The following is a 27,363-nucleotide window of genomic DNA, read 5'->3' on the forward strand; positions in this document are numbered from 1 at the left end:
TGTTTTCGAACCGTGGATAAAGTTTTTAATTTGTGACAAAGAGTTTACAAATTTTGGATGGGAAGCAAAGATGAGATGTGATGAGAATCTAGCTCAAAAAGGATGTCAAGTCTCATAAACAGTCTTGTAAAACCAAATTAGGTGCCATAGCCTGATATCTAGAGGGTAACTGTTACTTGGCTTTCCATCATTGGCAAACGTATGCAGATGGTTTTAAATATAAGATCAAATTGGGGCACTGTTTGTTTAGATATAAACCATTCCCAGCAATCAGGTGTTAGAAAGAGTTAGAAAAAAATATTTTTCATTTGATGACAAAAACAATAAACAACAACAACAACAAAAAAAAACCTAACAAAACCCCCCAAAAAAACCTGGATCTGCAAATCTTCAGATGAAAGAAAAAGAAGTAACAAGAAAGTGGCTTTGGGTTCTGGGGGGAAAAAAGATGTTTTATTTCTTCCTGTGTACGATTTAACCCGGGTGTGGCTATGGCATACACTTGCATGAAGCCATCTACCACCCAGTAGTACGAACACAAGCGTTTTAACAACTTGTGAGGTCTTTTGAGACATTCATCCCTTTCTCTTGCTTACTGATGGCTATCAGCACTTTCTCATTTCTGGTAAACACAACACGGAGCACAGATTTTCTTTTGGGGTGTCCGTTTACCTCAGCACAATAGCTGGAAGGGGTCAAACAGCTGTGTGCTACGACATGCTCATGAAATAATTAACGCACAAATGAGCCTGTGACTTTGCTCTTGTGTTATGGGAATGATGCAAGCAGAAGTTGCAAGAGTTTGAATATGACATGTAAAAATTTAAAGCAAATAGAGAGTTTCAAATGGCAGAACGTAAGGACAATCCATTCAAACCTTCCCATGGTCATTAACTGCTTGTTATTTTTGCTCAGAAGCTGTTACTTTTTGGGACACAACTGCACAACTGACAACTCAGATTACAGAGTAAAGAACTCCAGGAGAATCTGTCCATTTACAGCACACAATATTGAATGGTGATGTTGAAAATCAACCCCCAACAGCCGTTGTCTTCAAGTTCAGTTTTGCCACAGTCCAGAACAGTCCTAAATAATACATCTTCCATAAGTTAGTGAATACAATGCTATTTTGCACCTCACTAGGCTGATGCATAAAAGGCACAATCATTCACACCACCTAGGATACGAAAACAAACTTGAAAATATGCACACTCTGAATTTCAGAGTTTTAGCAAGCTGAGTATTTGGGCAACATTGCCGGTTGACGCTTCTGAAAATAAAAATAAAATAATAATCTAAAAGGCTTTATTGTGTCATTTCCTCCATAGAAACTTGTCATTTGTTTTCCAGAGATTTTTGCTTTCCTTTTGTCCAGAAAAACCTCGAGCGGCAAAAGTGGAGTTAATGCAAACTTTCTGCACCTCCTCTGGGTCTGTTAGTCTGTTGATTCTCTCTTCATTGCCCTCACTGAGGATGTCCCAGATGTCTTTGCGAGCTCTTCTTGATGTCTGCACCAGTGCAGTATTTTGTGTAACTGAGCTTGAATCAGTACCTAGAGTTAGTTTAGGTGAAGAAGATGTGTCGGGTGTTGGGTTTAGCAGCAAAGAAGATACGGGAGGTGTTTTTGGGCCGCTTTTCTGTTGCACATTCTTGCTTTTAGGTTTCAGCAAATCATCAAGAATGGATGTATCTCCTATAAGATCTTTGAGGTGGGAGCTATTGCATAAGGCAGAAGGAGGCTCAGAACTTCCTTGTGATGTTTCACCAGTCCTCAGTGAGGATTCCTGGATTCCTTGTTCCCTCTCCTGAGCTGTGGGTTTGGATAACGTGGCGGAGCTGCAACGCCTGAGGTCAGGCGAAGAAGGGCAGTCTCTGTCTGTGTGGTTCAGGAAAGCAGCAACAGCAGACTCCCTGGATACCTGACCAAGGCTGCTGGCTGTCAGACCACCACCAAGTCGGCAGGCTCCAGCAGAAGAAACACTGCTCTTCTGTGTCCTTGAATGCCTGTTGGCACTGGAGACCATCTCTTCCTGCTCCTCTGACACAAACCTTCGAACATCCTGTAGAGGATCTGGAAGATTCTTTTCAGATATCCCTGCCTTTTTTGGTGGTTCAAGACCATTATTTTTTAGGATGCCAGATCCACTCTGTGGTGAAGAAATACTGTTTTGTGGAGATCTGGGGTTAGTTCTTCTGGTCTGACTGTATTTCCTTACTTTTCTGCCTCTGGAAGATTTAATTTGTTGGGTTTTGTCTGACATTTTAGTAGATGATGAGAAAGCAGGAGTTGTAGGAGAGGAAGGCTGCGCTGTCGTGTCAGGGAAGTTTTCTGTGACAGCTTCGGCCACATCAGAGTGGTTCAGTGAAGTGTAGTACCGACAGAGCCAGTCGAGTCTATGAGACGAACTTCCTTTCAGAATCTCAGTGGCAAACTGATGAATTGAAACAAATTTGAAATGTTGGGCCATTTCCTCCAGCTGCTGCCTATGCAAAAATGACAAAGAGACAAAAATAAGTGACAAATTTTATGTAGACAAGATTTAAATTAACTTTATTATGAGAAATGTTTTTCAGTGCTTAAAGGCAGCCAGAATAGACAATACCTGTCCGCACAAATATAAATCTTTGTTGGAAAAATAAATCTGGCCACTTCATCTAAAAAATTAGCAAACACCTCAGTTTTATTGTGGAATGGTATGTTATTTTTAAAGAATTATAAAGTAGCAGTAGCAGTAGTTTCAAATACATTTTTAACAGTGGGTTGCAAAATGTGATTGTGATTTTATTTTTCCTTAAAATTTACAAATTTACTCATTTTAATATTTTCAAAGATGACCTTAATGATAATGTGGCTCATTTTCTTAGATCATGTTTATGCATACCACATATTTAACATTTTCGGAGTAATTCTTCCCAGACTATCATTCAGATATTCTGCAGGTCTGTAAAGTCTAACCTAAGATGAAAAGTACGGCAAAGATCAGGGTTTATGTCCAGAAAACAATGTGGTCAGACTAGAGTTGCTTTCGTGGAGCCGTTAAAAACGCTGATCTGACCCTCCTCGGCGACACCATCACATTAAAGTGGCTTGTCTTTTTTTACCATTTGTGGCGTTTCATTGGAAACACAACAAGTAAAAGTAAAGATAGTAACTTTACTTTTAACAAAAGTAAAGTTACTTTATGAATTCAAATCATTAAACAAACTGAGGTGGTATCAATATAATTCAATGTGTATTTTCACTCACTGGTGAAGCTCTGGGCAGAGATGTAGCCTTCCCCCGCTGGGAGTGAGGCTGGAGCCATAAAGGTGTCTGTGTGTCTGTATATATGGGCGACTGAGGCGAGGTGATGAAACAGAATGAGGTTATGTCTGTGTGTGTGAACACCACGTGGGTGTGTGTGCGTGTGTGTGTGTGTGTACATAAATGTTTGCTATAATGTGCGGGCTTGGAAGACCTAAGGCGATCATTTTTTGGTCAGTCTCAGGAGGACTGCGGTTGCAAAGGGGGAAACTCCTTCAGTGTTGTGCCTGATCATAGCTGGGTAGATTTTGGCATGATGCTGGGAAAGAGGTAGAGAGGAAACCTCAGGGGTGGTCTTCTTCTGCATACACACATGAGCAGTTATTAAGGTCCAGGTGGGGCCTCTGAACACTGTTTCTGTGGTGGGTTTTTGGCCTTCTTCCCAACACTGCCAGGAATCCCCCTCCTCTTTTATTTCTTGCCCAATATTCCACTTCTTCCTAAATTTTGGTTCTCATTCTTCCTTCCATCCTCCTTTAAAATGATCTTCTCTGGCAGCCGTGTGACAACTTTAATTTGAATTATTTGGTAAACTTTTTTGTTTTAGTTTCCTTGTTTTGTATTTAACGTTTGTATTTATTGTATTGATAGAATTGGTGTAGTTCAGTCATTTTAACCTTGTTTGTATGACCTTAGTTTGTTTTTACCAAGATGAAAAAAAAAATCTCATGGTCCAGGAACAAGAATATGCATGATGTATATTTTTTATATACATCATGAAAAATTGCATTTTAACTAATTCTGGCATATTTACAAAAATGTCAATTAGTGTGCATAACCCCTAACAAATAAAATGCATTACAGCCGTAATAGCTTATATTTGATAGCTTATATTTATTTTTATAAAACTGTTTATTCCTTACACTCTTCTTGCTTGCCTTCAATTCTTCAGTATAATAATCACAGATGCTTTAAAATACCTGCAGACTGCTTTGGGAGTATCTCCAATAATGACTGTAGTGCATCCAGTGTGGTGGATCTTCTTGCTGGAGAAGATCACTGGATGATCCACGTTGGGCCTCTGCAGATGGATGCCACTGGTGTTAGGCTGGCTGTCTGGTGAACTCGCTGGCAGGCTCTGGAACGGAAGTTCAAAATGCAATAATCACATTTTTTTTAAAAGACCAGAACAGCTTAGAATGGTGAGGGGAAAACCTAATCTTGGAGTCATTTTAAAACTCTCAGTACAGGAAGATCTACTTCCATCGATGTAACAAATATTTTAAATATTTTTATGACCATAGAATTGTGTAATGTGAAAAAATTAAGAGCTCACACAACATTATTCCTAACTCTGTCTTTAAACAGCCACTGGACGTGGTGTTTGTTTCTACGTACCTCCTGGGTTCCCAGCAGGTTGTTGGCCGGAAGCTGTGAGTACATGTTGCGTTCAAACACGTCCCGCACAGCCGCTCTGCTGATCAGCTCCTCTGCTCTGCTGCCACCCACCACCCGCTGGTTAGAGTGCATATACATCACCTCCTGCAAACATCCTTTACACCAATAATGGACATGGTTAATATTAGAATTATGACAATTCATACTTAAAACAAAAGAACCATCACTCTAACCCAGCACGTTGTCAATGGTTTGCTCCTTTTCCTCAGATGCTGGAGTTGTTGAACCTCTCAGACTTGTAAACGAAGCAACTTCTGACCTTCTTGCTCGTCTCCCTGGAGCTGAACGTTCATCTTCTGAAGATGTAAAAGCTTCTATTACTTCTGTATACTTGGATCTTGCCTTGTCCCTTGCTATACCACTTTGTCTTCTTCTGCCACGGCCCGGCTTCCTCCTGCCTCCATCTTCTTCTTTGTTATGCAAATTTGAAGCACCCCTTTTGGAACATATTTGTGCCTCTACATCTAAATCCTCAGATTCGTCTGAGCATCCTTCAAACTGATGCACTTTTGTAACTGTAGTTTTAAGCCTATTAGCTTTCTTGTTTTCTGGTGAGGAATTTCCATCACTCTCGTCCTTCGCTGCAATTTGTTTATTTAGCCGTCTTTTCAGGCCCAATCTCTGTCTTTCAGCATAGTCCCCCATTTTTAACAATAATATGTTACTTCCATCATCTCTGTCTTGTCTGTCTGAGTCGGTGGATTTGTTCGGGGATTTTGTTTCAGATTCTGGGAGGCGGGCAGCACCATTTCCTTCACAGGAAGTTGTGCAGATGCCTGTGGAGGTATTGTCTATCTTTTGCTCTCCTGCCTCCTCCTCAAAGGGACTACCTTCAGCCGAAGAACTACGGTCTCCTTCCCTCAGCTGCTGTCTGTCCTTGACAGATTCAAGGAGTCTGGAGAAGCCATGTTGGAGAAGACTCATGTGAACAGGTCCACCAGCAGCTTTGCCACTCCTGCTGCCATGGCCTGCACTCGAATTTCTAGTCTTTGGTTTTGGCCCTTGCAGCTCTTCGTCAGTTTCGCTCCCACTGCTGAAATCTAGCACACCTTTCGGGATGTTTGAGACATGCATGTTCTCCTCAGGCGCTTCATCCTTTGACAGCGTGTTGTCTCCATGCTCCTGAAACGGAACAGCAGAAATTTACAGTTTCAGAAAAGCACATACAGGAAAAGTGGTGTAATATTTAGCAACAACATGCAGCCAAAGCGTAAAATCTCTTCCGTTTTGCGTCATCTTGAAGCTAACCAGCCCTTGTGAATTTCAAGTGGTGAATTGAAAACAGATGTTTTCCAACAACAAATCAAAGGAAACATCAAAGTGACATGAGTCCTGCATGGTGATGTAATAGGAAGAAAACAAAATAAGAGGCAAGTGAAGACATGCTTCAGTGTGGTCCGCTTCTGCCATGAGGTCAAACAAGTGATTAAATCCAGCTGCTCCAAATACAATTAGAAAGATGTGAAACATAAAGAAACCTCAAACTTCAGTGACAACAATTCAGGGGATTGATTGGTAATTTTTGTCATCTTCTTGTACTTTGCTCACTTGACGTAATGTTCTCATTTTCTTAAAAGCCGAATACTTGTATTCATACACATTCAAAACTTCATACTTTTTCCTGAATCAAATTTCCTTCATGCTTGGTACTATTAAGGCTGATTTTTTTAAGTACAAGTACAAAACCTCAGCATAAATTTATGGCAGATATTAAGGGAACTGTCAAACAGTAAGATAGATAGATGGATGAGCATGTGGAAAGATAGATGAACAAATGGATAAATGGAAGAATTCATAAATATGATATTTAAACAACACAATAGGGAATAAGGTCTGGAAAATACAAACAATTGTCCACATTTTAGTTTAGTTTTTAGTAATTATCCAGACATATGCCTACTTTGATCTAATTCCAAACTCTCCCACAATGTGTGTAAGATGCAATTATTTATTTCTTTTTCTTTTACAACCATGAAAGAAACTGTTGCTTGGTTTGACTGTTAGACAAATGTCCCTGTTTGAAGAATGTCCCCATGGGTCACTTGGGAAAAGAGGAAAGTTAGGAAAGGTGAGCTGCACTGAGAATGATAGCGTTACTCACTTCATTTCTGCTCGTCTTGTTCTCCTTCTCGCCTTCTTTGTGTGTTTTTGTTGTTATGACACCGGCCTCCATTTGTCCCTCTCGCTGGCAGGATGATGCATGCATTCATTAGCACATTTCACCAAACACAATCAAATTTAACAGTGAATCTTGTAAACCTTCAAATCTTACTTTGCTTGCAAACAGTGTTTGTGGCAAAGTCTAAAGCTTCCCCTCATATATTTTTCTTTGCTTCTGTCGGGCCAAACATAAAAAATTGTAAATCCAGACCAAGAAAGTTCAAAATGTTCTAGATTTATTTAAAAGGTTCCACTTTTTGTCCTTGTGGCTCATCTTAAAAGTAAGATTATTACAAATGATTATGGCCCAAGAGATGAACTATTGGTGTGGCCACAAAGGACTAAATAAATGTCAAAAATGTTTGAAGAAAATCTCTAAAAAAACCTTTGGAAACCTCAAAGAAGTGTATGTTAGAGCAGTGTTTCCCAACCCTGGTCCTCAAGGCACACTGTCCTGCATGTTTTAGGTATTTCCTTGCTTCAGTGCAGTTGATTTCAATTGATGACTGATTAACAGGTGGAATCAGGCACATTAAAGCAGGGAAACCTCTAAAACATGTAGGACAGTGTGCCTTGAGGACCAGGGTTGGGAAACACTGTGTTAGAGGAATGTACAGACATCTAAGATTGTTTGGCTCCTTTAAACCAAAGTATGATCAAAACGAAAACAAAAGCAAATTTCAATTGAAAACACAGTGTGACACATTGAAACTGTAAAAGAAACATTGATGGTCTAACCTCTAAAATCCTACGGGTGAGACACGTTCCTTCAATCTGCAGCCTGAACAGATTTTTGATCCCAAAAAGTTCCCCTTTATAGACAGTGTTTCCCTGCACTGCTTCAAAGTACCGCCGGGCGCTCTCTTTACCGACTACTGAACACTGCAACTGCTGTCAGGGAGAAAATAAAACTAATTCACAAAACATAATCCAGTGAAAATAATGTCAATTTTACATCTTTTTTCATACTTAAATGAGCTGCATTTACATCATATTTTAAATCTGATCAAGAAACTTGTTTGACAAAGATGTGAGTCAGTATGTTAAAAGCTAATGTTACTCATAAAGTTGCTGGACACTGAATGACAGTAATCCAAGCTGTGAACAAAACCCAAGACACTTTCTTTAAGTTAGGCATTAAAATATTGATCAGAGCTTGATGAATTCCTCTCTGCTCCTTACTGTGCTCTTTTAATGAATCTAGTTCATACAAATTATCAAGATGCATGTAATTTCTAACATTGCTAAAAAATTTCAGCAAACAATATTATTGAAATGAATATCAGACTGATATATTCATACACACACACGCACACACACACACACATATATATATCAAATATCATATTTGTCTATTTCAAAAATTATTGCATTCTGTTTCTATTTAAGCAATATCTCAACTTTTTCAGAAGTTGATTTAAAAAAAAACAAAATAATTTTTAATACCACATTACAATTGTTTGGTACCTGTTTGTATAATTGTCTGAGGTAGATAACCTCCTCTACAGTCCCAAGTGAGATCAGCCTGAGAACAGTGACGTCCCTGCACTGGCCGATACGATACGCCCTGCAGAGACAAACACACAAACAACCATCGCATTAATAGCATTAAAATGCACAATGATTCTGAATAAAATGATATGTGTACAAAGAACATAGTCTGATGGCCCAGGAAAGTAAAAGTTATAACAGAATACATGAAGTAAGTATTATCTTGAACAAAAGCTACCTGTCAATAGCCTGGAGATCATTGGCTGGGTTCCAGGTGGGGTCAAAGAGCACGACGACGTTGGCACCTACAAAGTTAAGACCAAGACCCCCCGCCCTAAAAGAAGAAACAATTATTTAAAAGGGGAACTACATTGTAAAACAATAAAACCTAAGTCTTAAGAATATAAAACTACATACATCACACTTACTATTTCTGTTTCAAATCAGATAAGTAAAATGAAAACCTACTCTTCTGACAGCCTGTTTGAGTCACATGAACTAAAAATATTAAGCTTGTACCATATATCAATAATGGATTTATGAACATATGAAGTGATGTGCCGAAATGTGTAATTCACTGTGGCTAAGGACAGAATTATTTTTTTCCCAAAAATAGACTTTATTAGTATAGGCATATGTGGAATGGATGTGTGCATATACTGGTAACCGAAACTGATATAAAGCAACCGACAACTAAAAGCTGACGGATGAGTAAACAATGGTTCATACCACAGCTAGGACTGATTACTCAAGCAGGGAGTAAACAGCCAGACCACAGCTGTTGTTTGTGAGCATAAAGTTAATCAGTTAAGAAAACACTTTCATCAACAACCACTGAATACAAAAAAACCCAAAAAACTTGAGGATTCCTAGTGTGAAGCATTCAGGGAAAATGGTGCGACTGATGCATAAATGTAACAATACTGACCAGAAAAAGAACAGAAATTACATCAAACCTGAATGCTGACAGAAATTTTAGGTTTTAAATTACAGTTTATGTTCAAGGTGGTTGTTCACACATTACTCCCAAAACTAAGCTCACCATAGGAGCATCTTTAAATCCCTCTGTGGGGTGCAGCTCTGTTAATTACACAAACCATTGCACTCTTGATAACAGTTCTTCTGACGTCCTCATTATATCAATCACAATATAAATCTATTTGATTTAATGAACTCAAACCGAAGCCAGACTGTCCCACTGCTAATTTTCTTTTGATTCTGATTCCAGAGTTTGCTGTTCAAAACAAAATGTCATCACGCTGCTGTAATTTATAGCTCATTTCTTTTGTTAATGCTTTTTATATGTTTTAGTTGAAAAGAAACTTTAAAAGCATTTCCTCTTTAAAGCTTAACAGGATGTTTCAAAACTGTATTAGTTGTATAACTTTCCCACTAACATGGTAGAAACCAGGCACAGATTGACGTGAGAAGAGCTGTTGAATTCTTTCACAATCTGGACTCTTTCTCTGGACTTGGTGGTTCCGTCCAATCGACTAAAATCCAGTCCCTCTGCCATGCAGTAACTCTGCAGGATATTTAAGAGCTGAAAGGACATGCAGGAATTAATTTAAGAAAACAAAAATAACTTCACATGATGTGAATGCAACTCGCTAAAAAGTAAGAATTTACACAGGATAAAAAGACACTACACAAACAAATCCTATGTAAAGCAATATTTAAAGGATAGCATTAGGAACTCTGACTGTATATTTTTATATATGCTATAGAGTATGCAATGCTGTAACTTTTATGACCTCTTTTGTCCCAAAAAAGCAAAAGACAGGTCATAAAAATATGACCCCGTAGAGGCCACAAATATTATTGGATGGTATAAGGTGACAGCAGCCATTGGATTGTGCAGTCTAGTTATCCATAACGATCTAATTGCTGTCAAAATCCCAAAGGTATACCTAGAAATGCACGTCATGAGAAAACTATTATTCCAGCTTTTTTTTAAATGCAGGCTAGTTGCAATCTCACAGCAGAGGCAATGCAACAAAACACAGATTTGTATGTGTAAGAAAAAAAAACCAACTAAATCAGCAAATATCTTTTCCCCACTTCCTATATTATCTTTATTCTCTACTTTTAGTGTTGGTTTGTTACAAAGAAGACATAAAATTTTGAGGATGCAACGTAGCAAAATATGAATAAGTTTGCAAAACACTGTACATCTTATGTACGGTACTAGTAACATAGACTTCACTGTGTAAGTTCAGATAAATCAACAAATGCACTCAAAAACAATTCTCACCTTGGTTGACAGAGAAAAGATAAGCACTTTGTCCCTCTTCTGCAGATAGTACTTCAGAAGCTTCTGCAAAACCTAAAAGAAAGCATACACTTGCAAATCAACAGCACTGAAACGATCTGTGAAGATTGCATGGAAATGTTTTCTACTTGAGTGCGGTACCTTCATTTTTCCACTATACATTGGGTCTGACAGAGCTTCAAAGGCTTCATTTTTGCATCTCTGCACAAAGTCTGGGAACTTCTGGAAAACCTTAGCACAGACGGAACTCACATACTTTTCCTATCAGATACAAATAAAAAAAAAAAATGAATCAACAGCATTGTAAAAAAAATAGGAAGTCAGTTTAACCTGATACAGAATAACAAGATTTTTACCTGTTTCTTGCTGGTGCCTGAAGTAGACTGAAGGAGGGCTGCATGGTTGGCAACCTTCCTCAATATGCTCAAGTAGGTAAAGTATAGATGCTTTACATAAACACCCTGAGAGGTTTTCTGGGAAGGAAAATGATCTTTAATTGCTTGGAGAAAACTTTATATAACCAACATGATGTGTGAATGAGATTTAAGCAAAATAAAATTTGCCAGGTTCTTTCCTAAATTAAAGTACTGATCATTTGATTTAATTAATGGTAGACTGCCACTGTGGGAGTTTGCAATGTAAACTTGAACAAAAAGATGCCTCAAACGTTAGTAAGAACTGCAAGATAGTATGCAGTTCACTAAAAAAATATTAAGTGGAAAAGAGGATTACTCTAAATAGCGATTAGTCAAAATTTCGAAGTGGGTTGAATAGTTTTCTCTATATTTTAAACTTTAACTAAACAGATCATAAACAGGAACACCATTTAAGAGGGAAAAAAAAAAAGAACTAACTTGATAGCAGCAGCCCCTTCGGGTGCGTCCGCTTTGGCAGTCACATTTCTCTGAAGACCTCAGCAATAACGTCACATCCTCAGTGTCCAGAACTGCCTGATAAACAGTCTGCTGAAAGTCTGTCAGAGAGCAGTACACTACCTGGGACAAAGCATACCAAAGAGATTCGGTAAGGTATCACTGTTTTAAAAACTGAGAAGAGATCGGACAGGTATTTGATGCTCTTTAGGGTCTCTACACTTACCCTGTCATCCTTCTTTGGCAGCTGCTCTTTGATGAGCGCTTTCGTTCTCCTGAGGAAAAAAGGAGCAATCTTCCTCACCAGGGCTCGAACGGTTTTCCTCCCAGTAGCCAGGGCACGTTTGGTCGCACTGTGCCGCTGCCCCTTTTCGATGGGATCTGAGAAATTGTTCTTGAAATGCCCCAAGTTGCCAAGGCAACCTGGAATTGCCCTGAATAGAATAAACAGGTATGAATTCATGAATCCACATAGGAATTCATAAAATTTATGTAAAATAATATACGATACTATATTATTTTCTAATAAAATAAAGTCATATCAACTCACCAATCCATAACACACCACAGCTCTTCCAGGTTGTTTTGCAAGATGGTCCCAGTGAGACCGATTCTGTTCTGATGGAAGAAAAAAGCAAGAATTGAAAACTTAAGTTGAAAACGCACAACCACAGCGGCTGTCATATTTTTTTGCCTGAAAGCATTTAATATAATGCTGCTTTTACTTAATATTTCTAAAACCATCAGCAATTATTATCTATACATAGAAAATATCCATTATGATATTAAATACTCCTTATTTTTCTCACCTTACATCTCAGCTCCTTCATAGATTGAGTGATCTGGGACTCTGGGTTTTTTATCTTGTGAGCCTCATCAACAATCACTGCTGACCAGTTGATTCTTTGGAGGAGGACATAGATATTTTATTTCTTAAGTATGAAATGTATTTGTTATTTTAATCTTTATACAAATTTGTTTGTACTGAATAACACAACAAATAAATATGAAGGAAAAGTGGATTCTAAATATGAACTGGATTTGTTTGCAAAATGCCTTAAAATTATGTCTGTTGTAATCAGACGATTGTAGCAGTAAACTTAATTGAAGAGTCATATAACCATGTGGAAAGGTTTTAAAACCTGTCTAGCTTGGCTTAGCGCACCATTCAACAAGCAAGACTTAATTCTGAGCTTTTCAAGAAGTGTTGTTCAGGTTTTATTTGGGCTCTCTGAATAGTTTCATAATTATATTTTAAGTTTGGCTGATTTCAAAAATGTTCAGTCCACCAACCTAAGTATAAGAAAATACACTCTTTTAGCACTTTTTTTTTTTTTTTGCAAGATTCCGGCTATTTAAAGGTCCAACCCTTCCATAGCTGTCATCCTTTATCAATGGCTACATGCGGCATGTTGTGAGTTTGCTGCACATTACCCAACCAGAAAAGGTGTATGAGCACTGTACTTTCATTACTTATTAAACTGATCCAGACAGAGGCGGAGAGTCTCGTAGGTGGTGAGAGCGATCTCGATGCGGCCATTCTTGATGCGCGCGAGCTCCTCCTCCTTCCTCAGCCCATGGACCACCACACACTGGAAGTAACCCCACGTGTCCAGTTCATCCTTCCAGTTATAAAGCACTGACAGTGGAGCCACAATCAGAAACACCTGGAAGGGATCACACAACACTTTAATCAGCTTCATGACAAACTTATACTATAATCTGCGGCACATGATTGGATGCAGTAAATATTTGAGAAGCTGTGTACTATAGTTATATATTTTAATACCCACCTTGCTAGGATTACTTTGATTGGAGGGTATCTGAGTTTGGAGAAACTGAGGCCTGTTGTTCTCTACGTCCTCCCATGTCCCAGTTTTGTGCAACACAGCAGCAAGAAAACCTATAATCTATGATAAAAAAAAGTGGAGGGATTAAAAGCAACAAAGCCACAGTGTGACATGTAAATGATAAAACCTACATTTAGACAATTCTTAAGATAATTCTGCTGCCTATGTCTTGTACCTGCACAGTTTTTCCAAGGCCCATGTCATCTCCCAGGATACAACCAGTGGAGGTCATGTAGTTGTTGTAAATGAACCTGATCCCATCCCTTTGGTAATCCCTTAAATATCTGTTGATGGTATAAGGGACTCTGTCTTCATCCCTCAGATGTAAAGGAGTGCAGAAGATAGTGTCGGTGCTGCTGCCAGGGAACACGGGTTTCTCTTGTATAGATTGCTTTAAGCCAGATCTCATAAGTTTTGTGACAGATATGGCTTCCTGCTTCTGCTCTTCCTCTCCTGGCTCTCTCCTGAATATCACCCATGCTGTATCATTAGTCTGTGTACTAGAAGTCAGTTTCTGTATGGTAGCTTCTCTCAGGATTCCCTCAGGGGAACTTGGAGCAAGACAACAGTCACCTTCCCGCCATTCTGCATCACAGAATAAATTAATCAAATAGACAGGTGTATTAATGAATTAGCATATTAGCAAAGTTAATCCATTGTAGTAAAATTCAAAAACTGAAAGGTACATAGTTATTACACACTATCACAATTCAAACAAATGTTAATTATGACAAAAATGGAATGGATATTTTTCCAAAGGTAATGCCAACTAACAACCTTACAAGAAATTTACTTTTACAAAACATCCCGATATTGTAACTGTATTATTTTTTTCCTCATCTATAATACATTTTTTCTCATATGACTAATTACAGTTTTCAGTTACCAAGTTTGACAAGTACATCGTTTTAAAAGCAAGAGCTGAAAAAAATACAACTGCGTCAAGGTTCGTAAAATTTAAAACAACAAAAATTGTACAGCAAAAAATGTCCTGCAAACCTTTCACAGCAGCAGACGCTGAAGCCATCTGGTTGCATCCAAGCTCCTCTGTTATTTTTCGCCTCTAGGAAGGGGCTAGCTTTGTTAGCTTAGCAAACATAATCGACACATTAAAGCGCTCCACTTAATCTGAAACAGACAGCCATGTCACACAGATTTAATCGTATATCAGTCTGTCGCTATTACTTATCTCTCCTTATTTACATGTGTACAATAAATAAAAACGCCGACAGACCAGCCAGGAGCAAACAGAACTCCCCTGCAGCTTTCAGTGTTTATCTATTTTTACAAACCTCGGCGCACTTTCGACACTTATCCAACAGCGTGGAAAAATATGACAAGTAAAACTGTGGGTAGATGCAAATCACACGAATATATTCATAATTCTAATTTATTGTTTTCCAGTCACAATTAATGTATTTTTCAAAAATGTTGTTGTGTATGTGTAGTGAAAGTGCTCCGAATAATCGTCCTCTTTGTTCAGTAAATTAGTTGTGCTCACGCTGCTAATGTGCTATTTTGATATGATTGGATATTCTACTACTGCGTAATATATATATTTTAAGTTATTGTTGTTTTACATTTTTGCGTCTTACTGTGTATTAGGGAAAATTTCCTGTTTACTTTTTCAGGACAATAAAACTGAATGGAAACTAATGTCATATCATAAAGTTACTATTAAATAATTTACTCCAACGTTGTAATCTAGCCTCCTTACACAATTCTTGTGGAAAATCTACTTTCTGATTGCTTTGTTCAGTTGCATACATTATATATATATTCAACAATTGCTGAATATATACCTCATACTTTCCAAGAAATACTAATTATTAATTAAATATGACAACAGCCATGCAACAGATTGGCGTTGTTTTTTTAATGTATTTTATTTATTTATTTATTTATTTATTTATTTAATGCCTCTTGACAATGAATCTCATTATTTGAAAACTTATTTAATTCCTAGCCAAAGATGAATTTCCTTTTTAAATATTTATATAGATAGCTTTGAGTCGTTTGGTGAATATTTTCCGGTAAAAAAAAAAAATTTAAATTAAAAAAATTTAACATTCTGCGCAGGATGCAAGATTTCAAGTAAGAATTCTGATTATACAACAAAAATATATAATTTTGTTCCAGTTTGCTTTCAGCCTTCAGTTGCAAAAGCACCATAATATTAAATGTAAAGTTAAAAAAAGAAAAAAATGTTAACTAGCAAGTTGTTTTAATCCCTGTTTTTAGAAATAAAATGCTCAAAGGATAAAAAAAAAAATATGTCATGCGAGGAATCATCCAACAAAAGAAGCATTGCTATGGATATAATGACACCACTATGACATTCATTCTTAAGTTAAATGTGATGGATCTTGCATTCATCTCGTTTTCATGGTGCAGTTTTCCATCCTCAATTTCACTTTCCCTAAACCCTGTCGATGGCACTGCAGATGAAGAACGTCTAAATCCACTTGTTGTCATGGTATACTGCCATACAAAAATAGTGAGGTTTTTTTGTGCTTTCTCAACACTGGAAAATTTATAGGGCAGCAGCTGCAGATGTTCTCATAAAGAAATCCCAAACACTGATGTCAAACCATTTACATGATGGTCTGGATCTTTCACACACTAGTTCTCGGACTCAACTGGGTTTCTTCTGATCATGTTTGTTATGATACAGTCCCAGTGAACCACAGAGAGTTGGGACAAATCTCTGGCTGTTCTTAAAAAGTTCTTTTAAACAAACATTTTCACAAAATATTTTTTTTTTTACTTTGTGGACTGATTGATCTAAGTGGGCTGTAACTGCTTTGGTTGTCTGTCAGGAAGGGAAGGGTTGACTATTAGACTCATGACTTGACAAAAACAGACCTTGCATGTCTGCTTTAAGTATTTACATAATTAGTATTTGCATCCAAACTATCAATTTAAAACATATTGCGAAGTCAAACAATTTCATGGGCTCTACATTTCATATTCAGCGTACAAAGCTGTAACATACATACACAATCTTGTTTCGGAGTGCTGTTCTGCTTCAGTTTTATTTCTTTTCTCACGTTCCCTCCGACACTTGGTAGAATTCATGTTGGAATTATCATAGTGAGCATGTAATACTGCAGCAAAGAATCTCCATGCCACAATATTTCTATCTCTATGCCTTATGGTGTGTTAGATATTTTAAATTCTGGAATGATGCTTTTGTATCATGTCAAACATATCTTGTGTCCAAATTATTTCATTTTGGACCAATTTGTGCTTAGTAAAGAAGTCCTTATTGGCTGTCTACACTTTCTTTCTGGCAAATTGTAGTCTGACCTTCTGTCAAATTCACAAAACTGACACAGTTTGGTGTGTGTACAAGTGTGTGTGTATCTCACAAAAGACTGGCTGTTTTTGGTTAGGAGGAATGCATTTCTTCAGATGGCTCAGGTAGGATGTGGAGGAGATCAGTCTTTTCATAGATAATCTGTCTCATAACAAACTGTCATCACAGGGTGAAAGTTTTAATACATATGTAAATAAATACTTTTCTTCATAAAAGTTAATACTGCAACTTTAAGGTTCTTTAACATAACATTCACATAACGTATGCTCAATGCGACATTGAAAATCATCCCTCTCAACTCCAAATCTTATATTAGTTAGTAAACTAAGCTATTCACTACAATAAAATGTGATTAAAATGGCTGAAGACTCCTTATTATCATTTGCAGGTAAGGAAGTACTTAGAAACAAAAGCAGTAGCAATTTCTCTTACTGCAGGTTTCAGCTGCTCTTGCTCTCATGCACAGTCTCTCCAATGTTCCTATGACTGGACTTTTTAAACGTCAACTCTGCTTGTAAGTAAAAGTCTCAGATGACCTGAATTTGATGGCTTGTTCCTTTTGTCCTGCAATGAAATGGAAAACTCTACAGGACTGTGTTGTGATCAAACTGCCTCTCATTACACTGCAGTCGCATAGAAGGGTCTTTTGTTTGTCCGCTTCGGTCAAATTAAGCACATCAACCAGAAAGTATAACTGACAGTGGCATCTGTGCATGTTTGTGCACAAGTATACAATGTGTGCAGTGCAATCCTTGATTTTTTTTTTTCTAGTTTCTGTCTTGCCATCAGAGGCTCCACAGGCCCTTTTATAACAGCTGATTATTTGGCTGTCAACAAGAATGTTAAACCACGGGTCAGAACAGAAAAAAGAAGACCCTCTGATGACTGCAGATTTACTCTACTCTGGCATTAACCACAGTTCTCCTGCCAGGCCTGGAGGACACGCACAAAGTGTTTTATCTTGCAATAAAATATCTGGCTACTAGACAAAGAATCTCCCCTTTCTGCTCTTCCGAACCACCTCTAACGCAACATGAACGCTGACTGGGACTCAAAGAACTGCATGACTGCTCGTCTCAACAATGAGGCCACACAGAAAGCACCAGCTCAGCAGAACTGGATGTCCAATTCTCAGGCATTTAAGCATGCAATTACACACCCCTCCACTCACCAATTCATTGCTGGGATCAGTGAGTACAACGTGGTATTTGTAGTAGCTCGATCTGACAGTGGAAAATACTGAGGCAAGAACCTTGCTGCTGTCATTGTCAGTATTAAATTCGGTGCCTTGTACTTTTTCACATTTTGACACTCCGCAAATCTCAATATATTTATCTGCTATGTTATTTAATAGGCCATAACAAAATAGTGTACATTTCTGGGAAGTAAGAAAAGTACTTAATTTTTTTCAAATAAATAAAAAGTGCTGCTTACATCTGTGTTCATCCTTCTATATTCTGCATTTATCTGAGGCCTTCTGGAGGAAGAATGTTGCACCTTGTAAATCTGATAAGAGATTTAATTGGATTTCAAGAGAATTTTAAATCAGCCATTCCACTACATGGAATCTAGTCAATGAGTGGAGATAATTCAAAACAACTGCCAACATGCCCAGGTTTGGTCATGCAAACAAATGAATCCTTATAGTAGATTGAAAGATGCCAGAAGAAACCCTCCATAACACTAAACTGCCATCCATTTAAAAATGCTCTTGCTGCAGTTGATGTGAAATTGCATACATGTGCAATCATAGAATGCACAATTTTACCATCATTGTTGAGGTGAATGGAGAGAGAGGCAAGGAAAAACTTTTTTTGTTCTCAAATACATGAAAGGCAGACTGTTGAGTGCCACAAAGAATGTAGAGAAAGACCGTGGAGTCTTGAATAATTTGGACAGAAGAGTTAAAAAGAAAACTAATTGTCCCCAAGAACAGAGGACATGTCTGGCATAAACCAAATACTGTATTCCAAGAAAAGAACCAAGTGTGAAACAGGAAAGTGATATGGTTAGAGAATGCTTTTATGTAGCTGGATCATAGCCAGCTCACAATCGCAGAGGGTGGTCATGGAAAATCTAATACCACCCTCAAAAAGATTACAATTGAAGCAAAACTGGACCCTGAAACATGGCAGCAACCCAAAATATACCAGACCAATAAAACTATAAAGGAAAGGCTATTGAAAGTTCTAGATTGTGTCAAAGTCTAAATCTCTATCTCAGTGAGATGCAGCAAGATGACATGAAATGAGCTGAAGATGGAAGAAACCCAAATATCTCACAACTGAAGTAAGTTGTTAGGCAGACTTATCATAAACTGAAGTCAGAGACTGGAAGATGGTTTCAAAATGCGCTATTTCAGCCAAAGGATGAAGTTAATGTTTCATACCTTAAACCTCAGTTGAAGATTATTTTTGTTCATGTGTTTTGTTTGATGTGTAAAACAATGCATATTTTTATTTATCTGTACTTGCATAACTTTCTATTCCACAAATTTCTAAAAGTTTAGACACTGATATGTGGCTATTTCTTTGTAAACAATTGCATATTTTATAGTGTCTTAATTTTTTCGCATGAATTTATGTGTTACACCCTTATGTGAATGTGTTTGGATATTTGTCTTAGTGTTTTATGGGATGTTATTCAATGGACAGCAGGCCTGTTGGGAGCCAGGCCATGCGTCCATGCATGTAGCATGAACTCATTCACCGCTTTGGGTCCAGAGAGGCTCTCAGGAGCAGCCTTATGGACCATTTAGTACACATTGCTTTCTGCTTTGTGGCCATACTGCACTTCTTTTCATACATAGGTTAGTGCTGGAAAAGAATACAGTGGGTTGCCAAGAAAGGCCCCAAAAGTACCCCAAGGGATTCACAAAGCTGTATTTATTGGCACATTTGTATCCCAATTTATGCTACTTTCTTCATACAGTTTGATATTGTCAGTCTAAATCTGTCAGTGCAACTACAGCATTTGGCTTGAACCTTCCAAGCAAATGATTGTGAAATTGCACCAAACATCCATTTCGCAGCACGTAGCAAAGCATTTTTGCTCACTTTCTCAAGGACATAAAATGCTGTTCCTGTAAAAGTCCTCTTGAATTTCTAGTAAATAGTAATTTTGAACAGTTTTGTTTTCCTTATAAGTTTTTTTAAATCTATAAGATGCTATGGCTCTGTATATTAATGTTTTTTTGTTGGTTTTTTTTCCAATAAACCAACTAATATAGCTTAGAACAAACTGGTCTACTTGTCACATGCTTCTGAAAAATTTTAAATGAAACAATTATATGTAAAGAAGAAAACCCCGTAAAGAATGAATTTAATTATCTGGCCCTTTGTGCACTAACTGATCTGTCAGCCTTCATCCACAGGTCAGACCACCCCCTATTGTCCCCTAGGGGGCGTCTGGTCCAGCAAGAAAATTTTCTTGCTCGACATTTCTTCTGAACATTTTCTGTTATGTTTAGATTCTGAGGTTCCTAACTAAGAGACAGACAATCTGTATTGAAAAAGAACCTTTCAGCTTAGCACTGGAGCATCTCAAGGTTGGGTCTTCCGTTGATTGCTGTTCAGTGTAAATACACAAAAGTACACAAATCTAGAAAACCTAAAGCTTATTTCATGAGAATAACAAATAATTCTTATCTATTGACACAATGTGATTGGTTGGAAGATGCAGTTTATTTATTCAGGCCATTTTTGCACAGAAGGTAAAATGTACAGGTTTCAAATTGTAAAAATGAACAGAATGCTTTCGTAAAATTGAGAATTTAAAGTGCAAAATGTAAAGATCTCTCACCAACCCTGACCTGAAAATCAAACATGACTGCTTTGTATGTTAATCCAATTACAAGTTGAAGTAAAAATCACTTCCATGCAATGACTCTTTTTTTTTATTTTTTATTTTTTTATCTCATCATTTCTTTCTCAAAACACTCTTTGAAAGTACAAATAGCAGACAAATCCATCAAACCAATGAGCTTGAACAACTAATTATTTTGGAAGTGTTTGTGCTTAATAGCTCTACATCTGGGTAATATGTTGATATTTATGTATCTTGTGGAGTAGTTATTTACAGTGTTGCCCTGCCCAGTAACTCAGTGTTAACAATGGGGTGGTTTGGAGGAACAGGACTCTGAACAGAGACTCTTCACAGTCAGTCAATAAACTTCTTGAACGGATGCCATCAAGCAAACATCAACACCAAACAACAAACAGAATGTTTCACAGTTTCTCCCACTGTTAAAGATCTTGGGGAAACACTGTTTGGTTTTCTCTTTTGCTATTTCAGATGGTGTGAAATGACAACAAATGAGAGGGGAGCTGCAAGGATTTTGTCAAGCCAAAGATATTGGATAACGGAATAAAGATACAGACTTAAAATACATAGCGTCAAAAGGTAAATGTACTCATGATACAGTATAAGTGGCATTTATCTGACTTTAAAATCTATACGTATAATCATCCACAAATTGGGTCTGTTTTCTTATTTGACATTTTTATCCTTTTATTGCTTGTTTGTTCCGTCTCTCTTCACTCCCTTCCCCTCATTTGGTCTGTGTGTGGTCTGGAGACACTGTAAATCCTCAACTTCCACTTTGTGCCACCCAACACGACACCGAGGCCTCCTTATCCACAGTATCAACTGGCACGTCAGACGAACCCAGCCAAGGCCATTCATGCCTTTATACATCCTTTAAGAAGCCTTAATTAACTCTTTCCACTCACATAAAAAGATGACATCTTATCTTTCTGAAATGCTTTAATAGGCAGTAACCAGAAACTTGATGTCAGTGTTATATTGTACTGACAAAATGTTGAGCAATTTTGAATTACTTATTATCATTCTGATTCTATGAACCAAGACTGTATCTGTAAAAGTAGTTGACCAAACCTTTACTCATTGCTGTTCTCTGTTTTTTTTTTCCCCGTTCAGTTTTGGTTGTCTCTCTCTACTTTCTCTCTCTCTTTTTCTGACTATAAGCATGTCACTTTATCACTAATTTAAAAGTCCTTCAAAGTTATACATAACAGATAATCTTTTCAGTACACAGGCACTATTAGTTATTTATAAAGCTGTGATTTTTTTTAGACAGCTTGGTCTAAATTTGAAATGTGTTCATTTATCTCACACTGAGTGAGCACAGAGCAAGAGTTTATATAGAGAACAGCAAAGATGATCACAATAAACAACTAAGCAGGTAAAGGAGGAGCTGTCCGTTGAGGCGTGGCATTAACTATGGCGGGAAACACAGGAAAAAGAAAAATTATGACACATTATTTGATTTCTATAGAGATGTGTGTAGTTATAAATTTCATGAGTGATGGAGGGAGACTGGGATAGAATTGCATTTATCTGGGTACTGGCTCCCGTCTGCCATGTTGAAGAAAGAGCTGAGCAATCTTTGATACAGCTCTCATGATCTTTAGATATGGATAGAAGAATCAAACCCTTCCATTGCACATAGTATTCATTTTCCAGGAATTTTACATATTGGACTGGAAATCATCTAAGCTGAAGACAGTGATATCTGCAGTGTTCTTCCTCTACATATATACTGAATAGTTATTTATTTGATATATCTTTGTGTCTGCAAGTCCTGTGTTAGTGATCTAACACAAAATATACAAAAAAAAAAACACATTTTGTTTCCACTTCCAGTTTTTCTCCCAAACTAGCCAGTTTTCTCACAAATACTCATGCTGGTGGCAGTAAGGGATTAATCATTTAGCTATCAGGACCTGGGAACAGAAGAGGCTTTGAAAAATAAAGCATTGAGTCCCAGTTTCTTTGTCTGCTCGTTGGGTGGTCTCAAACACACAAATATCATGCTAAGGAGCTCTCCTTTTTGCAGTTCACATCCGTATTTTTAAACAGAGTGGCAGAATGTGTTTCCGTAGTGGAGACGGAGATAAGCAATGGAGGCCAAACAATTTGAACTCTATTTCAGGCAAACAAGGCTGTGAGAGGGAGTGAAATTAGGGAACAGAGACAGAAAAATATAAGGAAAAAGAACAGATTCTGACTCCATTTAAAACAACCAGAATGAGGTGGGAGGTGGGAAGGTAGAAATAAAATAGGCAAAGTAACTGAGCTGGGAGAGAAATCCTCATGCTTCTCTGTGTGTGGTCTAAAGACCTCCAGGCTTGATATGTCCGTGTTGATTCTGCTCTGCCTGGGTTCCGTAAAGAAGGAGCAAAAGTACAAGAAAAGAAGAAAAGGACAAAAGTCTCCACACCAATGAGAATGTTTGCCCAAGTTTGGTGTAAGCATTGAGGAATGAACTGCTCTTTTATGTGGAAGAAGCAAACAAACTGTGTCATGTTTGGCCCTGTAGAGATTACTGTGATTTCTGCAAATATATCAGCTGCTCTGTCAAACACCATTCTTTTCCATGGGCAACTATCCAGAAAGAATTTCTCACTGACACTGTGAGACCAGACTTTCAGAACACATTTGTGTATGTTAGCATTAAGCCAGGAAAGGACAAAGGTTTGACCTTCATCATGCTGACTGCAGCAGCCACTGTGGCAATCAAGAAAAAGTGAAGTGCTGGCAGTAGACAAAATATGTATTTGGTGTATCATCACTGTGTAGCCTTCATTCCATTTCTGAACTGAAGATATACATATCTTTTAACATTTTGTTCCCATGTATTGATGGGCTATGTAAGCTGTGCTGTATTTTTAAAAATCTAATGCTTCAATAAACTAAACAAAAACATTAAATTTAGTATTAGATGTTACAACAGAAATTATTTCATTTTTAATATTTTATTATATTTTCAGTGATGAAATGTCAGTCACTTGGCTCCAGATGTCATCAGCCTATTTTTTCTTAGTTGTTTTTGCTTACGTTTCTTAGGACAAAGGATGAAATTTAGCTATTGTAGTAATTCTTGCATAGTTACACTGACATGAATTACAGTGATGTTGATTAATATGATTCTAAAAATAAAACAAATGTAATTATTATTTTAATCATGGATAATGATATACATTTAGATATTTATAGTCATATTAAATGGTCATATAGCTCAAATAACCTGTATAAGTGTCTGCCCCTTGAACCTGCATTGCAACTACTGCCTTAAAACTCTAGACTTGAGCTGAACAACTCATGCCTTCAGTCCTTCTGATGTTGTTTTGGATGAGACATTTGTGTACTCTTACAGTAATTTTGGTTGGTTGGACTCTACAAGGAAGGTTCACCACTTTCTTTATTTGTGGATAACGGCTCTCACTGTGATTTATTGAAATTCTAAAGCCGGGAAAGGGTTTTGTGGCATAGGTTTATAGAAACAATTAAAGAAAATCTGAAACATGAATAATTTAACACTATTTAATGCATCATTTAAGTTTTTCATTTTCTTATTCAGGTGCTTTTGTTGACCGAACCCAAAAGCATTAGATAATAGATGCAAAAACGTTTTCTGTTTCTAGCTTTAATGCTTCACTGACAACTTACAGCAGTAAAAAAAAAAAACACTCAAAGAACACAGTGTTATTTACTGTTTTCAATCATATTTTCCATCTCTATATTTGTGATGCAGTAGTTTACAGTCTTCCCATTGCTCAGTCAAGGACCATAATAATAACATTGGTTTTACTCAGCTGGCAGTTAAGCTTGTGTTAAGTTATTGGAACAACCGTTAAATTCCACATTTTGTTCTTCATGACTTTCCCTTTTTTAACCTTTTAACTTTTAAATTTTATTAAAACTAAGACAGAAAGGAAAACAGTCTGTAAGCTTAAATTGCATTCAAAATACCAAATCGCAAGAGACCATTAATCATGCAGATGTACACGTCTGTATGTGTCTAAATGGGTGATATCATTGTGTTTTCCCACACCCTCATTTGACAAGACATGGCTACTATTTCCATTCAGAACGAAGGAATGTTTGTGATACTGTTAAATACAGACATGATTTGTTTTGCCTCGATGAAGTAAAACCTAAACCTATATAAAGAAGAGGAAACTCTCTTGGGGACTTTTTGAGGCATCCTGCTTGTAGCATAATAATTGTTATGCACAACTCTCTAGAGCTGCAACTGTGTCTTGTATTTAAGTTGTGACTTCACCATGTCTCCTAAGTTCAAGCCAGAAAACCCATCATGTAGTCATGTTTTTTCTGTGAGATGTTTAACTTATATCCAGTACCATTTCTCTCTTGAGAGTTTTTCTGACACATAATCCATGTTACCCCTCATATGGCATGCAGCAAAACAACAGTGGGGAAACAAGCAAGCCTTGTGGGTCCCTCAATCAGAGTCAAGGGCCATTTCGACCAGACCCAGATGTGGCTCCTGTGATGCTGATTGTGTTTGTATTGTTTACTAATGCAGCTTGGAGCGGATTCTTCACTTTCATACTTATTTTTTCCTTCTCCTTCCATCAGATCTAAAGACTCTCATTTTGAACTGAAAACAAAAGAAGATTTTGGCTCAGGATTATAGTCTTGGCTGGGTTTGCATGATTTCTGCCATCAGTGCTGATGTTTATGTGAGTTTGTTTGTTTATCCAGTACAGCAAAAATTTCAGGGAGGTAGTTGACTGGCTCTCCTTGCAATGGTTCACTTGAGGGACCCAGAAAATCAGCCACGGCACAGGAGTGAGTAGTAAACTCAGATATTTATTAAAAGGCAGCTTAAACTGGGCACACAGGATCGCCAGCTGCAGCACTGGCTTGGCGATCAGTTATTGTAGCGATCGGCTGAGGGACAAGGAGGAGAGCAGATGCTGCGCAGGGCAGCGCACCAACCTTATGAAGCAGCAGAAGAACCAAATGCAGGTCCGAATTCTTAGTCAGACAGGCCGAGGTCATACACGATCGGGGCTGAGAGCAGAATCCATGGGAGTGGGCGAGAGCGGTGTACAGTAACTGAAACAGGCGTGGGTCGAGATCCAGATGGGCGATCAGTAACAGTCCGACAAGGGCAAGGCAGAAGGGGCAGATCCGAGGAACAAAGAGTGGTAGTAACTATGAGGGCGAGGTAGAAATGCTGGAAAACTACTTGCTGAAAGCGTTCCATAATCTGGCTGCGTGGTTGTAACTGAGAGAGGATTAAGAAGGGAGACAATCAGGAAGCAACACAGGTGTGAGGAATAATGGAAATGAGGGACGTGACATGGATTGGCTCAAACAAAAAACACAGAGTACAATGTGAACATCACACTCTTGTCATCTTCTTCCAGAAAAGCGAGGAAGTAACTCAGTGATCTCTTACAAAATATGTCTGGATTTCCGCTGAATAAAACCACTCTCAATCTCCTTTATAATTCCCGAGAAATGTCAATGATGTTTCTGCTGCCCTTTTTTGAGACACCTTAGAGCAGGGGTCTCAAACTCCAGTCCTCGAGGGCCGCAGTCCTGCAGTTTTTAGATGTGCCACAGGTACAAAACACTGGAATGAAATGGCTTAATTACCTCCACCTTGTGTAGACCTGTTCTCCAGAGCCTTAATTATTCTATTCAGGTGGTGCAGCAGAGGCACATCTAAAAGTTGCAGGTCTGCGGCCCTCGAGGACTGGAGTTTGAGACCCCTGCCTTAGAGGCATTTTATTTTTTTTAATTGTTGTTACAAAATACACAGTAGAAACCGCCTTTCAAAATCATTCCTAACTCTTAAACCTTTTCACATTTATCAAGTTACAAATATTTAGCTGTGTTTTATTGGGATTTTATGTGATATAATGATAGAAGAAAAGATAAAATAATATCAGAAAAGTGTAATGCATATTTGCAGTCGGTCTCCCTGTTCTCTGACTTACACCCCAAAAATGTTTAACTGATGACCTCCGCAAGCCTCCTAATTACTGAATAGATCCCATCAGTGTACAATTTAATTTCAGTATTGATCCTTTGCAACTATGTCATTTAGTCACTAGAGGCACTGTGACGGACAACGGAAGTAAGCGATGGGATTATTGAACAGAGCAACCAAAATTATTTTTTCAATGCGTTTTTGCCAATATATTCATGGCTTCCACTTGTTTGAGTCAAGCTAATTTAACTCTGAACGTAACATAGGCTACCTGGCTGTGGCTCATAGACAGCCGTTTTTACAAAAGTTGGAAATAGTTAGCTAGAAAATCGACCTATACCTCTTCCCTCCTGATCTGTTGATCAAATTACTGACTTTGCCTGATTTCATAACGCACGATCCGTATCACTATTACACAAACAGTTTCTCCTTAAACTGGAGTAGGTTTAAAGACATACAAAAAATGAGATGCTAACCAGATTTTTCATACATGTTAGGATACATGATGGTGGAGCATTTTCTCCACGGTTACTAATGGTTACACACATATGTTCTCCACAATGTGATATTCATCTTTCTAATCATACTTACTTTTAAAGCATATAAAGTTAATTTGTACAAAGCTTTTGCAGCAAATCCGCAAATACACCAAAGGATGCTAGTCCTTGTGACTGATTGTTGCTCTCCATTGCCGCCATATATTTCCTCATTAAAAGTTACACAATAAAATGTCAAGTTTGCTTTGCGCCCTTGTCTGTTAGTGCAGCTGACCATGGAGCTCCCTATGACAATTTTTAAAGTGAAATCAACTAAATAAAATCAATATCAGGCTGTCAGATGTCTGTTAATTGACAGGCTTTACAGGAGTGCATATGTTGTTTTGACACTTATCATGACAGAGATGACAGAGTTCTGAAGAGTGTGACTT

At 37.7% G+C, this 27,363-nt stretch overlaps 1 protein-coding gene across 5 annotated transcripts; it reads right to left on the reverse strand.

Moving 5' to 3' along the window:
* On the reverse strand, nt 1-25,714 carry ercc6l2 (excision repair cross-complementation group 6-like 2). 5 transcript variants are annotated; one of them, XM_044111331.1, is made up of 21 exons: nt 25,433-25,714; nt 14,347-14,475; nt 13,523-13,932; nt 13,291-13,407; nt 12,971-13,164; nt 12,307-12,400; nt 12,048-12,115; nt 11,724-11,931; nt 11,480-11,620; nt 10,982-11,098; nt 10,767-10,886; nt 10,608-10,679; nt 9,751-9,896; nt 8,592-8,687; nt 8,330-8,429; nt 7,601-7,753; nt 6,804-6,887; nt 4,876-5,824; nt 4,643-4,797; nt 4,225-4,382; nt 1-2,484 (listed from the first exon to the last, which is right to left on the reverse strand). In XM_044111331.1, exons 2-21 carry the CDS (start codon nt 14,372-14,374, stop codon nt 1,314-1,316), a joined length of 4,581 nt encoding a protein of 1,526 aa, XP_043967266.1. In that variant the 5' UTR covers nt 14,375-14,475; nt 25,433-25,714; the 3' UTR covers nt 1-1,313. The 5 variants fall into 5 exon arrangements, with proteins under 5 accessions (XP_043967266.1, XP_043967267.1, XP_043967268.1 ...); XM_044111332.1 differs by lacking the exon at nt 25,433-25,714 and adding an exon at nt 14,582-14,618; XM_044111333.1 differs by lacking the exon at nt 25,433-25,714 and having other exon boundaries at nt 7,601-7,750; nt 14,347-15,276.
* Between the last annotated feature and the right edge of the window lie 1,649 nt (nt 25,715-27,363).

This window comes from Gambusia affinis, linkage group LG03 (genome assembly GCF_019740435.1).
Source record: "Gambusia affinis linkage group LG03, SWU_Gaff_1.0, whole genome shotgun sequence".
Taxonomy (NCBI): Eukaryota; Metazoa; Chordata; class Actinopteri; order Cyprinodontiformes; family Poeciliidae; genus Gambusia; species Gambusia affinis.